Genomic DNA, 15,863 nt, shown 5'->3' with positions numbered 1-15,863 from the left:
GACAAGCCACTCTCACCCCTTTTTCTCATTCTCCCACGTCTACGCGCGCATTATTTATGGGTTGCAACTTCGATTCCAGCTTCGAATCTTCAAGTTCAGTGCACTTTTCCACTTTGATCGAGAACCGTGAACGATAATTTAAGTGCTTTGTCCTCTGCATTGCTCTATGGTACGATCACATACGCTGTACGATCACGATATCTTTCTCCCAGTTTTTGTTTTCCCTCAAACAACAGATAAATAACATTTATGGTTTTATACCAGAGATTTATACAAAACAGGGTTATCACCTTTCTCTTATACCGGATTATTCAGCAGAGCAGACCAGAGGACTATTTTAAGAATCATCTCCAGAGTTTCATGAAAATACGCCTTGAGCCATCCTGGTCCGCCTTCCCCCTCTTTCGTCTAGGTACACGCCGTCGGGATATTGAGGTTTGCTGAAAAGGGAATTATATTGGTTGCGAGGGACTGGCTCTTTCGAGCGTAAATCCCAAGACGTTACGCTTCTGTTCGTAGCACGTGACCTTAATTGCATAATTACCCTTTTCCTTACGCCTTGGACCGTTATGGCCGCGCCGTCGTTATTATAACGTCGAATGTAATTCCCAACTGTTCGCGGGGCGCGGGGAGGGAGAATGGTAGGTTCTGCCATTTTTCACAGTGGACCACGGATTACGCGCTTGGTCGAGCGGGAGAATTAATTAGAAGTTCGTAGCATTAAATGACCTTGCTCGCGCGGACTGTACCGGGACTTGTATAAGAAGAATTGATAAAATATCATGGACGCGGTTGAAATTATTATATGTTTTTTCTCCTATGTGTCAAGTCACATGTTACGTCAGGTGACGTTAGGTCGGTTCTTAACCGATGAATGACTCGCACGAGCAATAAGCAGCCAATGAGCCGAACCAGAGAATATCTCGCTCAATTAACTCGACAAGGAAACGTGTTGCAGGATTTAACGTATGTGTTGCAAATGCTCTTTATGCACAGAGAGAGACGACCGACGACAAAGCCATCCCGTCTGGGTAAGTAGAAGCGTATAGGATGTGTACAAGGATATATATATATATATATATATGTGCGCGTAAAAGAATTTGTATACAGTATGGCGAATACACGAGGAGCAAAAATTAAATAATAAAAATGGTTGGGTCGACTGTCCTGTAGTAATTTGCGTGGTTGGTAAGAGTACCCGATGTCGACTGATGTTATCGGCGTGAATTTAGCCGTAAATCATAGCCAATGCAATGATAAAAGTTACGAATGCGCGTAATTATGAAATATGGGAATTTGTGGTTCCAGTGAAAAAAAAAAGGGGGGAGGTACGAAGCTTTTTAACGGCGTAGGAATGAAAGGGGTAAATAGTGAAAAATAAAGTTGAAGGGGTAAACGAAGGAGCGATGACGCGCACGAGACTCTCCGAGTGGATTAAACCGAATGATAAATCAGTAGCGACTATTTTTCTCCTCTGATTTCAGCTTTTTCTCGCGTGCCAAGGGAATTCTGGGTAGTTTTCATGGGAATCAGACTCGGACGATTTTATGCACGCTGTGGGAAAACAGTGCGAGTATATACATTAATTTCGAATTCTCTAATGAGTCTTTATTATATATGTATGTCGGCTGTTGGCTTAATTGGGAAAGTTTTTAATTGCTGGATTTTTAGAAATATTAACGTTAATAAATCTGGCTGATAATAATTTTTTCATAATCTTAAATAATGCACGGAGTGGGTGAAAATTGGTCGGAACGGAAATCCATGCTGGTTAATTTCAGTTACTCGGTGTGGTTGGTTGAGGTTAACAAAGAGGGGGATGAAGTTTCGTTGTAAAAACTTTGGAAAATGTCAGATTCGTAACACGTCAGAAACGAGACCCGAGGCAAGTTCAGTTTTAAGCTGCTTCCCCAAGGTGGCCGAAAGACTTTTTACTCTGTCAGAAGGGTGGAAGACTCATCGACCGAGACACCTAATTAGGAAAAGGTAAAAAGGTCAATTTTCTTAGCGATACTTCATCGACGTAAAATTTGCTATCTTACTCTCTCTCTCTCTCTCTCTCTCTCTCTCTCTCTCTCTCTCTCTTACCTATTATCTCCATTCATCCTTTGGTCCTTCGGAGAAAATGCGAAAATCTTATCAGTCTCGAAATCCCCTCATCAAAGTTCTTCGGAGAAACTATGGCAACTGATTAATCAAGTTTTACAAGTTTTACGTAATCTATGAAATATTTGAGACTCGTGACGTTCATTATTGTTATTATTATCGAGATCGTAATAATAAAAAAGAAAGGATAGTACCTTGTTGTCTCCGTGGTAAATTAAAATAATTATATTTCGTCTGGACTATTTGTTTATCTAAAAAATGGAATCTTCAAAGTTCCTTCTAGTTTCCTCTGATGACTATTTCCAGGGGGCCTGGAGAGAGAGAGAGAGAGGTTTAACTCGTGACTGCTTATGGCTTCTGGTTGACCATTCACAGACGGTCGTTTACATGATGGCTCCCGCGAGAGAGTCTTGATGGCTCCTGAAAGGGCTGTTTCCAGTATCGTCGTTACGCCGTCTGTGCCAGCAAGCCGATAAGAGTCTGACCGCTCTTTCTGCCTGATAATCCTCCAGACACTATTACAGCAGAACCGATTATCTATTTCTTTAGAATTGCACATTCACTGCGTAAACTTTACACGAGACTTCGGGAGGCCTCGCGCCATTCCGGTATAAATGTGACGCGAAATGAGAGACGCTCGAATGGTAACAAAGGAATTCGTATCGCGTGGAAAATCTGCAGGCCGGCCGACGGTAAAGTAGGGACAGGGAGGAATTTTCGTGCATGGCTCCCGAGAGGGCAATTCTTATTGTTAGTGTTAGTTTCATTGGAGTGCGTTTCTTCGCGAAATAAACTAAGAAAGAGGCCCATTGGAGCTCAGAACGAGAAGGAGCGAAGGGACCAAAACCAGAGGAAAGGAGGATGGAGCATCTCGCGTTCTTGTACCTTGAAAAAGTTTTACTTGGCTCTTATGAGTTTTGGGGAATCGCTACGTGAATACAGCAGTCATACGTCTTGACGTGACAGGAGGAAGGAATCAAGATACGTCTGCGTGGGAAAAAGAAAATGGAGAATCTTCTCTACGAGGAAAAGTAACGTTAGAGGAAATAACAAAATGTTATATAGTTTACAGGGTGGGATGCAGAAATAGCCTATTTTTATCTTGATCGCATTTATTCTTTGAATATTTTTCTTTGTCCCTGTCTCTCTTTTTCTTTCTCTCTCTTTCTCTATCTCCCTCTTCCTGTCTACTTTCGCCTTGGCTGGACGCTAGTAGATACCTGCAGTATGTGTACGCAGGTAAGATGTTTATAAGAGCGTTTCGAGAGCGAGAGAGATAGAGAGAATGAAAACAAAAGAATATAGAGTCGAGTCGCTGGGAAATTTGCATAAGATAATGGAAAAACGGAAATAGTTTCTGCATGTATATACGCATATATATATACTACGACTACATGTAATGTATATGTATATATAATATGTATAACGAGACTCGTGGTTCTCCAAGCAATTTGACACGTCCTACTGCAACACGGTACCAAGCTAAGTACACATGCGAATGTCCGGACGGGACTTTAGACACTCTGTAAATGTCTGCAGGTACTACCCCAGGGGACGTTAGCCTTGAGGAAACGCCAAATAGAAAGAAAATTATTAAGAATTCTAGTGGCCTAATATTCCCCAGGGATAGATGTCTACTAGATTAAGTTATACTTATCTAAATCACCCTCTTAGCGCGAAAGCACCCCTAATGCCTCCTACGAAGATACCTCATGAATATTACAAATGAATTAAATTAACAAAACCCTTAACAAGATACACTCGAGGGTTAAAATCATTGTAAGAACCCTTGCAGTGTTTTTTGACCATGAAGAAAAAAAAAATGCATTTTCTTTACTTTCTACGTGATACCAGATACAGGGGAGGGGCGAGGTTGGGGGGGAGTCAAATTTCCTCGCTACCGATCAATAGTCCATTTTCAATTGCAATACAGAATAAACAATTATTGACAATCACCCATTTTCACCACTAACTTACGTGTTTGCTCGAACTTATGATTTCCTACGTAGAAACTGGCTGCAGGCTAAAGTCACGAGCCGATAATTACGTAAGACGAGGGTGCGGCTAGGCGCAACGACACGAAGTACAATTACTAAAGGTTTGGCTTTTTCAAGCCTCGCATTATCACGCCTATGCGAAAGCCACGTAACCACCCTCAGGATTACAGTACTTTTCTCATTTCCCTTAAACTCTCGTTCAGCCTACATATTTCGATTAGGTCGGCCACTCCGTTATTCCATTCTTTCCTATCGTGACTGCCTCGGCTAACAAGCCCGGATTTAACGATTCCCAAGTGCGCGGTCCGACTACATTGCACCTCCGGTGCAATAGGGTGTCGGGTAGGCACAGTATGTATGTATCGCGAGCCAGGGAGAAAATTGCAGCGTGCACGAGTAGAACGAGACTACGAGTCGGCTCGTAGTTCTTCGGAGAAGTCGGAGTCGGTCGACAAGCATAAGGGTGGCCGGGGGGAGGAGGAGGTACGTCAGCGATTTCATTGTCTCAAGTGAAGCCTCGTGACACGTGGCGCGTCCGAAGGGACGCACCCACCACCCCCTGTCTTCGAAGCCTCGACGACGCCTGTTCGCGTCCTACTTGTTTCTCACAGTGCAGAGCACGACCCCCGTGTCGCCGAATGTCTTAGGACCGGAAGCATCCAGGACCCGTGGATTTTCTGTGTTGTATCAAAATTCGATGAAAGATGCGGTCTGAAGATAAAAAAAAAGAGATAACAAATCCAGACTGTTAATTTACATTAGTCGTAAATTTCTCATTGGTCCGTCGACCGTCTCTTCTTTAAGTTACTAGGGAAACACCAGTGCCAGGGACCAGTCTCCCTTTTCCGCCTTTCTTCCTTCTCTTTCTCTCTATCGAGGTACTTAGAGACTGCAATCGATTCCGGATAATGGGTAGGAACCCAATGGAATTATCGAGCGATTATGAAAGAGGCGACTTCGGACGATGGAAGTAGCATTGAAACTATGGGACGAGAGTAGACAAATGATAGAGGCTCGTTGAAGCATCGGAAAGGGTCAGTCGGTTCATTTGAAGAACCCTTCTTCGGGTTGGACCAATAGAGTCGAATTAAGGTCATTGAATTCAGTCGTGGATAAAACAAATAGAAGAAGACAAAAAATTACTTCCTACCGAAGAGACATAGGGGCCCTGGGTGGGGGTGGGGGGGGGGAGAAGAAAAGAAAAAGTTTTTCACGCGGGATAAAAAGTTGTCCAATGTGCAACCGTATGGCGCATACGTGTCACGTGTGTATGCGAAGCGTAAATACATAGGCTGAATTCGCGACGAATGAAAGGCCGAAGGGAAAGTGTCAGGCTAAAAATTCCAAAATGTCTCGCTGGCTGAACGTTAATCGTGAATCGCGCGCCATGCGAACACGCTGCGTGGAAATTCATTAGAGCCACGTCAAACGAGGGATTTAACGGAAGCTCTTCGTTTTTATGTTCCTTTCTATCCCCGTTCACCCTTTTTTTCTGACGCGCGTATGTATATATATATATATAGGCACACATGCTTTATGAAACGTGCACCCGTACTGTCAAGATATACAGGATACTGCTGGTGTCGACGTAATTTTCAGAGCGACTGTACGACGTAAATCCAAAGGGACCATAATCGTGCGAAAGACAAAGAGAAAAGATTGAAGATGCATAGGAGGATGGCGAAGACAGTATTCGTGGGATGAAACGAGAGATGAAACTCAGTGGGAGGGTCGGGGGGTGTTTTATATATAAGGGAAGGTGCATAAGGGAGGATCACGATGGTTTTTGATCTCAGCCAGGGATAATCAGAGCGCAAGTAAATCGATTAGCAAAGTCCAAATCGAAATCCAATGTAACCACGAGTTGAGAATGGAGATGGCATTAGTGGGACACGTTTCAGTACCTTCGAAGTACCTTGGAATAAAAGTACCATTGGAGGGATGCTGCGGGGCGGTCGGTCGGTCCGTTGGGTTAGGTTTAATCGGGCGGAAGCGAAGGAACAGCCGGCCGGTATTCTGCGGCTCGAGAATGTGAAATGGCGATTGGAAGACTGCTGGGACGGAAAAGGCTACCAGTAAATGCAATCAAACCTTTCGATCCCCCATACTGAGACGGCGAACCCTCCTCTCGCGTAGACGCAACCCTTACGCCCATGAAGTAAGGGTTATAGAGCCCTATCCCTCTGCCGTCTTACCCTCTTCCAAGTCTTCGCATCTCTGCCACCTTCTGGCCCTCGTTACTTCGATTCCATTTGTATGCTTTGGAATGGACATTGACAGTGCGACCTAGAACAGAGTCGAGATCAGTTTTGGGTACGTGTTATTTTTATGAAATCCTGTACCTTGATCCTGGCTGACCAAGGGATGCTGCGCTGGACCAAGGCAGACGAAGTCTGTTGATTTTTCTTTTATCGGGCTAAACTTGTTCATTGATTGCTTAAAATTTTTATCAGTCCTCTCTTGGTCCACAGGTATTGGGCTGTGACCAACATCGATTACATTCATCACAGAACTGGACGAAGAATCGGACTGATGATCGCTGTGGTCTGGCTGGTGGCTTTTCTCGTGTGCATTGCCCCCTTGCTGGGCTGGAAGGATCAGCATTGGGAGATGAGGGTGATACAGGAGAAGTTTTGTCTCGTCAGTCAAGATGTTGGATATCAGGTTCGTCCAGTGATTAACATGCAGATGACATTGTGTTAATTTGCTCCTGGACTGGCCTGAATAGATTTCGAAGATCCGCCGTCTTATCGCATAAATTTCATTAATGCTTTAATAACGGAATATCACCAATTGCACAATGCCACGACAGTTCCAGCTGGCACTGACGTTTTCCGAATATAGAGCATTCGTTAAGAGTCTCTGCTAATTGACCTTATTCACTTTTAAAACTTTCTACAGTCATTTGCAAAAGTTCAAGGCGCAACGCGCGCGCCCAAGCTGGGCCAACAGTTTCTGCGCTATTAAAAAGTTGCAGAAAATGTGTTTCGCATTGAAATTCCCTCGCGAATGCCTGACTGGAGTATGAACAAAGCATTTTGCAATTGTTTGCGCAATACGCAATATTCCATTTGACGTTCAACGTAACGCCTGGAGAAGCTGGGAGTGACGTTTTTTTTTTAAATATCTTTTATACCTTTGTTCAAATATGGCGGCGATTTTCAAAAACAAAAATCCTTATGCCGTTCAACGTTTTTCTTAATGTAATGACATTTTGGTAGATCGATACGATATAACCTAAGAGTCTACATTGAAGACTTTAAATTACGCACGTTAAAAGTTTATATGACAATGTGTTAAATTAATACGTCAAATTATCGAGTAACTACTGCAATTTCCACGTTAACAATATATGCGGTGACTCGCGACTTAATATTCTTTTATAAACAGTCGAGTCGTGAAAGACGAAAGGCCGCAGTTTCCACGAACGGGGTATACAGTGACCGTGTCCTATTCACCTTTTCACTGTGCATTATTGTACGAGGCAGCGTGGCACGCGAACAATTAGACGTCCGCCATTGTTACCTTATAACAATAATGCCCATCTTGGTTAGCAGTTATTAATATAAATTAATGCCCGAGTCTGATATAGGTATACCTTTCTTTGTAATTGCGTAATAAGAATAATTAAGAAAAATAATAATAATAACAGTTATACTCGATAAAGCTTAATTATTTCTTCACGCAGATATTCGCCACGATATCATCCTTCTACCTGCCTCTCTTCGTCATCTTGATCCTTTACTGGAGGATATATCAAACCGCGAGAAAACGCATCAGGAGACGAGTGGGACAGCCTGCGAATGCACCGCAAGGTCCTAAAAAAAGAAGATAAATAATACATTAATTAATTCAATCTGGTATTGATTTATTGGATATTTTAAAAAAATATTTAAATATTACGATATAATTTGTAGGAACTATGAAGACTATGGGAGGTGCACCACCGAGACCAATAGGAAGCAGTCATGCCGTTGGTGGAGCATTGGCCCAGGCACAGACTTCCGGTGGAATTGCTGCGGCAGTAGTCGCTGTAATAGGACGACCGTTGCCGACGATATCCGGTAAACATGGATTCCGCTCTATAAAACAGACAGTTCCAATTCCGTGGTATTTCGTAGTGACCAACTGCGGCGACTGTCTTGATACTGAAACTCCGAGAAAGAATTAATGGACACTTCCCTGTCTTTCTTAGCGCGTTGGTAGAAGCTGTTAAGCTGGTAGAATAGGTACCGATCTTCCCATGACTCTTTTTTATTGGGACGCCATGCAGCTTGGACTGGAAAATTAAATAAACCTTTTAGAGGAGAGTATATATATATATATATATATAGATTATGGAATTAAGTTTAGAGAACTCTAAGTACTAAAATCGATAACTGCGATTAAGAAATCCTTCGAATGCGTTCTATATTAATATGGTATTCTTATTCTCATATGGCTGGGTCTGGGAGGCAATACACTGGGGAAAAAATTTAGAACAATTTATTCAATACTGCACGTCTTACACTGTTGCTCGTACTCTTGCGCGCATTGCACTACTGCGTGGCGCTGCCCTCCGTCGGTGGCCTCGCTTAGCTCGCTCTTGTACCGCCACCTACTTACACGAGCCACGAAACGCTACGCACCCTACATTAATTTACCTAAAAGCTAAAAAAAAAAGATTTTCTTCGCTAGATCCACCATGCTACCTTGTTTAGAATTTAATCATCGCGTTATTTTTAACGACACTTTGAGAACCGCCCTAAAGGCTTGTCTCGGCTCCTGTCGCGTGGGGAGGAAGGGGTTAGGTCGGTTAGAGAGAGAAACTTTACCGCGTTACGGCATTACGGGAAATTGCATTTGTCGGGAAATAATGGTGCGCGGTCGTCGTTTGCAGCATCGACGGGTAACCGGTTTAATAAAGGCGCGGGGAGATACCAGAGGAAACCTCCATTCAATGCGAAGCCCATAAATACGAGGACGAGACAGGAGATGAATTAAAATAATATAATAAATTAGCGAAAAATTAATAAACTCGATCGAGAGTGTTAAAAATAAATAATAAATAATAACAAAGACGACGCGTGCCGTCGCGTCAACTTTTTTTATTTACTTTCAGAAACAACCACGGCCTTCACGACAGTCAGCTCGACCAACACGTCACCGGAGAAGATGTCCTATCACAATGGCCTGGAAGCTGACCCACCGACGTCAGAAGCGTCGCTCAGGCCGCCGGTTTCACGAAGGAAAAAAATCGCGGCAGATTCGAAACGCGAGCGAAAAGCCGCCAAGACACTGGCCATCATCACCGGTGCGTTTGTCGTCTGCTGGCTTCCGTTTTTCGTCATTGCAATTCTACTTCCGGTCTGCAAGACCTGCCATATCAGCAACTACTTCGTGGCCTTCTTTCAGTGGCTCGGGTGAGTCTTGAAGGAAACAACGAATAATCGTATTCGAGACCACCGGAACTTACAACCGGAAGTGCTACGTCACTGGTACCATACTATCAACGACGTACCGATGACCTTTCGAACGTAAAGGGCTGCGTTAAAAACTCCTCTGTACAATAATGATTATTGGAGTATCGAGAATCTCATTATGTTTCAGGTACTTCAATTCCACCCTGAATCCTGCGATCTACACAGTATTCTCGCCAGAGTTCAGAAACGCTTTCAAGAAGCTTCTATGCAGACGACGAAGAAGCGTGGGAAGAAGAATGGGGGTGCGCCATTACATGTAGGAGTGGGTTTAGGGTGGAAGGTTACGTTTATTGTATTGTCCCAGGATTTCATATATGGAATATAAAAGTTGCGACTGCGAATAATCGGCTACTCGTAGGAATTAATTATTTCTTAATTATTTATTATCGATACACGATTATTCCTACGTCCAATATATTTCATGTGTGAGATCGTACCAGGCTGGTGACGACATTTTTTCTAACTCGTGTTAGAAACTAGTAGCTTCCCACCCTTCCTCGTTATCTTCCTTTGAGGTGTCCCGAAGGAATTTAACGGGGCTGCTTTGCACCAAGCGTCGTTAACCCTTCGTAATTGACTTTACCTCGGGTGCATGGGAAATCTTGTATCAATTTCCTCTGGATTATCGAATCCAATCACTCTTACAATTTCCACGGCGGTGAGCTCGCGAAAACGGATGCTAAACGGCTTCGATCACGAAACGTTACCTTCGGATATCGCTGGAAAATTGTACTGGCAGCGAGTGCAGCTATTGGGCCCTGCACTCTCCTGGCCCGTCTGCGCGTTGCTTCCGTTACGGAAATTCACTCGACTGACGTTTAGTATACTCCGTAGAACTTAGCAGGAACGCGTAGGATACCTAATGGAGCCATTATGTAATACGTGTATCGTATCTTCTCCACTTTTTCTAATCTTTTGAAAAATCCTTGTCTGTAAATAAGTAATGCTCTCGAAACGTAAATTACGATAAATTGTCTTACTACTCTTCATACCGTGTAGCTTTAAGGCTCTTCGTCTCGTGTTTTTGCGAAATGTAAAAATGTGTACAGGTGATGCAAGAGAAATTTGAACGAACGATGAGTGACTCGTGGTAATGGGGAATACACGTGTTTTTTCCTTTGGTATACGATGAATGTATTTTTTTTTCTTTTTTTTTTTCTTTTTCCTTTAGAATCCTATTTATTATTCTCCGCAATATCGCACGGGACGAATATTCGATTCGCGAAAATTTCTTTCAGGGAGAATGTAAAATTTTCGTTAAAAAAAACTCAGTCTCGGGCAGATGTGTATGTGTAGATTCTCTCGCAATTGAATTTTGTCAATTTTTCGATAACGAAAGATTTTCGATTCGTCACGCGTGACATTTTTATTCGATACAATTTTTTCCAGCGTCGTCCCTCTTCTTCGCTGAAATTTCGTATGTGAAAAACACAGTTTTTGGCAATAAAAAAAAAGACCGCGACGCGAACCTTTGATCCTGTATAACAATTATCACAACACTGCCAACGCACAGTTATACCTATAACAGCTGCGAACGACGTAAAAACCACGGATCATCGGTACAACAATATCGAATAGAGAAATAAGGGTTACGAAGCTTTCAATCGAATAACGTAGCGCGCGTTTACCATTTCGTAGTGGGTAAACGAAAACGAAGTAAAATTAAATGAACGCGACATCGCAAATCGTCTGACAAGATTTAATCAGCGAATAACCAAAGCTATCCGACGCAGTGCGAAAAAATTGACTAAGCAGAACCGTCGCTACGGCATTTTCTGGCATAAAAATGAAGGCTTAACTTTCCTGCCAAATATTTCATTTCCAATCCGGATATCTTGAACTTTTAATTATTCCGCCAAACGTTGATAAATGGCCCGGGTGAAATTGTCCGAACTTAAGAAGAAAAAAAAGACGGACAGAGCGAGAGCGCAATGGTGAGAAGTAGAGAAAATGGAAGTAGACAGGTACAATGAGAGAGAAAATAACAAAAAAAAAAAAGATAATCCCATCCATACAGTGAGAATACCTCAGAAGCTCTCTTGGACTTGATGGACTATCTTGTTTGCCTACAACGCAAAAGCATCTTGCCCATAGTTCCCTTACAGGAACAGAGACGCTAGTTTCGAAGGGATGTCTGAAAAGTTTAATTAAGGAATTTCTCAAGATTCCTGGGAAAAGCTTTTCAAAAAAAAAAAAAATAAAAAAAAAAAAAAAGACGAATTCGATCTCACAAACCCTCTCGCTGCTTCTCGTTTTCCACCCCCTGACTTATTTGCACTATTTCGCAAAATGCCACTCCCGCGCCGCTTCGCTCTGCGAATTCTGCCTTTCGTCCAATTTTACTTGACCTCTCGGACATTTTTCAAACTCGAAACTAATGCTTCGCCGTTAACGTTAAAATATCGAGACACCGCTCAGTGCCAATGCAATTACAGTGCATCTTCCGTTCTCGGTTGCACCGGTGCAAAAAAGCAGCAACAAAGGCATTAAACGAATGACCCGTTGGTAACTATTGTTTCTCCTCCTTTCCCCTCTCTTCTCTTCCTCACGATCGGCAAATCCACATCGCGGTTTACCAACGCCAGATTATTTATCGTGATGCGCGCCTACCGTCCCGTCGATTCCTGGCTCGGTTCTTTCATTCTTCCCTTTCACATCCATTCCTTTCATCGAGAAAACCATTCGAGCCTCCCGGAGCTTATCGGCTTTCCGAGGCCTCCGCGGGAAGACCACGGGATAAGATAACAAAGGAAGAGGGTGAGTTTTTCGCGAACGGATATCCTCGGTATCGTTTTCCAGCGCGAGCCACGTGAATGACGTTAATTGAAAATAAAATGAGAGCCGGCCCGTTTCGCGGGGAGGAAGGGGGCAGGGGAAGGAGGTACGTTGCCACAAAACCATCGAAATATTATATTTCGCTTGGCATAATGTATCGAGGTCGCAATTTCCGGTCTGACGACCCCTCAAAGTATATCCCCGGGACTTGCCGAATATTCTCCAGCTGTCTATGTACATACACACGCCGCCGTATCTATACGTACATAATATAAAATTTATACAAGAGCTAACCCTCAAAATATTCGGCAATATATAATTCACTTACGATTTCTATATTTCCTATCGATCAATCTCAATCGATAGACGTCCGTTTCGAAGTCCCTTCCGAACAATCGATTTCTTCCACCCTCCGTCCTACTGGCGAAATAATACATCAAAAAAAAACTTTCGTACATGAACAAACAACAATAACCTTGTTATCGTCGAGTTAACGTATACTGAAAAACACGTGTAATCCGTATACCTATCGTATCCATGTACATAGTATATTATGTAATATATACATATATATGATATATAAAATACTGTAAGATATATTGATATTACAAATGTATAGGATTTTTCGAAACTTATCAAATTTTCCGATAAATGACCATCGACCGAATATACATATAGTTATACTCGTTGATCATGCACTTTCAATGTTTTACGAATAAGAGAATTTATTAATTAAAATTAACGAGCCTGACGCGACATTCTTAATATGTAGCCGTGACATGGCGGGAGGAGAGAAACAAGTATTTTCATTTATCGTAAATGCCTTGTGAAAACGACTCGAGTCCTGAGGCATCGTACGTACCTAGGTTATTATTGTAAGAAAAATATATATATATTAACGGGCTACGAGTATATATATATATATATATGTGTGTACAAAATAATAATTAATTAAATGTACCAACAGCTAATCTTCGAACTGTCATTCGGTAAATGCGCAACATCAACGCTACTTTAGTCAGACTAAAAATAGTGGGTGGAAAAAATGCATTGATGCAAGCGGACCAAACCCGCACTGTGTGTGTGTGTGTGTGTGTGTGTGTGTATCTAAGGGATGAAAATAAGAGATCATTGTAAAAATACCTTTATATTATTATTCTAAGAATCTCCAGGTATGTAAAAACATGGTTTATTAATTTAAGGACCAAGTCATTCAATTTCGTTGTTACACTCAAATGTCCTATGTGATAGGAACTGGAAATAGTATTTTCGAATTTCGACTGTATTAACGTTAATGGATATAGTAATGATAGGACGATCAAATGATCCGCGTGCCGTTTCCTTGCCTATTGTAATTTCATGTATATTTATAAATAATAATAATAAACGGCACGTGTCACTTGAAGATCGAATGAACGATGCGACAAGGAGATGGGAAGATGCTGATGATACGTTTTCAATCAACACTCAAATTCTACATATAGATATCGATCACTGTGACAAGAGATTTTTCAAGAAGGGACACATCGATTGTCAATGATAAAAGAATAAATTAACGATTGTTAAAGGATTATTCAAAAAGCACAATTCGATTGGAAAACAAAATGTTATCACACTATACAAATGGCAATAAGAGAATCGATGAAACTTGACTAGAGATTAGAATACGTTTTTAGGTTCGCGTACGCTTATTTCCTGCCTTATCGACGTGTTAGATAAAAATATGTAAGGAAAACGGAAAAGAAAAAACCGAAACGAATCGTTAAACGAGAGGCTGAGATATCGTTTTTTTTTTTTTAGCATCAACGTATTTCACAGATGCTGTACCAAAGTCTTATGATTTCGATAATTGTTTTTCGTGGCGAATCGTTGCGTCGGGCTTTACGAATTTGATCGCGGGTTTAGGTGCGTCTGGATTTGGAAAATGTATTTTTTAAAAAAAGACAATGTAGGGGGGGAGAGAAGGACCCTATCGCGTTTATCATTACGGTATTTTTCGCCTCGATTCTCTGAGTGTCACGTGGTAAGATGAATTTTAGGTTCGACGATGACTCCAAGTGCGACTCTGGCTGGCGTGATGACGATTAGCTTAATTAACCAGCGAGAAAATTATTGTGAGGTACAATCAGTTCGTTAATGATAATTCAGGCATTGTTGGGCTTACGAAATAAGTCCATTTCGTGAGAACGATCGGAGACAGGAAGAGAGCGATAGAGTAATGTGAGGAATGACGCGATGGATGATAATAAAGGGAAAAAAAAACATATGCTGAATGTGAGGGGAGGAGCGACGGGGGAACCGACGATAAGACATTCCAATAAGATATGCTCTCGTATCACGGTGGCAAGTTTAATACGCTTATGGTAGAACTGTGTTATTAGAGAGTAATAAGAAAAGTGAAAACAAAAGAGAGAAACCTTATTCGAGGAATAGTTGATTAGTTAAGAGTATGGAAAAAAAAAAAAAAAAAAAGAGGAAACGAGAGCAAACCCGGTGACGCGGGTGTACATTTTTTTGGCGGTCCCGCAAAAAATTTTGATCGGGTGCTAGAAATAAAATTATTCACGTGATATCGAAGCACGTGTCTAGATTGCAGGAGAGACAGATGCACGTTTATGCATTGAGTAGAGGAAGACGTGAAATAGACGTTTAAAGTAACAAGTGGATTTAACGTGAAGAAAGAGTTGCTGAAATAGCAGGTGCAGATGAAAGTTTGGAGGATAGAATTTTTTGGGGGATTTTTCGAATTTCAACCTCGACGATTATTTTGACGTTTGCTCTCGGATCACTTGACACTACTGTTAGGCATTAATGTTGATATTTATTGTCTAATCATACGGATTGTATTCTATAGGGACGATAGGATAATTCAAGGCGTTATATTGTATAGGGCGAATGAATGAACGAATGAAATTGAGATCGATAATGGTTAATCGTTAAGTAATGATAATTCTGTTAATATCGATATCTCGAGATAAGTTGTGCTGTTATTGCGTGGTAGCATTGGAAATTTCCAGTAAGTTTCAGCCGGGATCACTGAGAGGTATTTTTTTAATCCATTTCCAATCTTCGCGAATATTTTCAAAATAATTCTTCGTTTCGCAGAAAATGGCTGGTCCGTAAATTGAAAGAGTCGAAAGAATATGCAAGTGCGAGCCTTGCATCTATGTAACTATGGAAAAAGAAAGGGGTAAATAGAGCCGCGGAATTAAATTCAGTCGCCCCTGAGCCTCCAATTGATAGCACTGAATTTGATTCTTCCTCGTCATCGCTTGCCAAGGTCGCAATTTTTTTGTCTCTTTCAAACGCAAATCCACCCTTAAAGGATTCATGTAAAATTTACGCTACGAAATAAAGAAACATTCTTCTGGAGTGACTGTACAATTTTCTCTCTGCCTACCTCGCATTCCGTGAAAAAAAAATGTCACACGTTCGCGCTCGAACGAAATTTTCAAAAATTCATGTCTTATCCACGACCAATCTAAACTGCTCGGATCAGAAAGGTCTAGCCACGTTTTTTTGA

General features: G+C 41.7%; 1 protein-coding gene and 2 long non-coding RNA genes across 11 annotated transcripts in view; 1 reads left to right on the top strand and 2 right to left on the bottom strand.

Annotated features, from left to right (window-relative positions):
* The window catches only part of LOC107272481 (5-hydroxytryptamine receptor), a 95,855-nt gene extending 81,043 nt beyond the window's left edge, over positions 1-14,812 (top strand). For all 7 annotated transcript variants that reach the window (XM_025089789.1, XM_015749676.2, XM_025089792.1 and 4 more), the window contains 5 exons: positions 6,575-6,767; positions 7,792-7,918; positions 8,021-8,167; positions 9,205-9,505; positions 9,693-14,812. In XM_025089789.1, coding sequence (XP_024945557.1) covers positions 6,575-6,767; positions 7,792-7,918; positions 8,021-8,167; positions 9,205-9,505; positions 9,693-9,825 — 901 coding nt within the window. In that variant the 3' untranslated portion in view covers positions 9,826-14,812. The remainder of the gene's footprint in view (positions 1-6,574; positions 6,768-7,791; positions 7,919-8,020; positions 8,168-9,204; positions 9,506-9,692) is intronic.
* LOC112495062 lies at positions 1,414-3,098 on the bottom strand. Of its 2 annotated transcripts, none has more exons than XR_003061235.1 (3): positions 2,301-3,098; positions 2,089-2,220; positions 1,414-1,972 (listed from the first exon to the last, which is right to left on the bottom strand). It is a non-coding gene; the product is annotated as an uncharacterized LOC112495062 (long non-coding RNA). The 2 variants fall into 2 exon arrangements; XR_003061234.1 differs by having other exon boundaries at positions 2,089-2,187.
* The window catches only part of LOC107272489, a 28,172-nt gene continuing 19,909 nt past the window's right edge, over positions 7,601-15,863 (bottom strand). For both annotated transcript variants that reach the window (XR_001538957.2, XR_003061236.1), the window contains 3 exons: positions 8,337-8,382; positions 8,007-8,251; positions 7,601-7,921 (listed from right to left, as the gene is read on the bottom strand). This is a non-coding gene — a long non-coding RNA (uncharacterized LOC107272489). The remainder of the gene's footprint in view (positions 7,922-8,006; positions 8,252-8,336; positions 8,383-15,863) is intronic.

The sequence above is a fragment of the Cephus cinctus genome, unplaced genomic scaffold (assembly GCF_000341935.2).
Source record: "Cephus cinctus unplaced genomic scaffold, Ccin1 Ccin1_scaffold1184, whole genome shotgun sequence".
Taxonomy (NCBI): Eukaryota; Metazoa; Arthropoda; class Insecta; order Hymenoptera; family Cephidae; genus Cephus; species Cephus cinctus.
The sequence above is the reverse complement of the archived record's forward strand: the minus strand, read 5'-3'. Positions and strand labels throughout refer to the sequence as shown.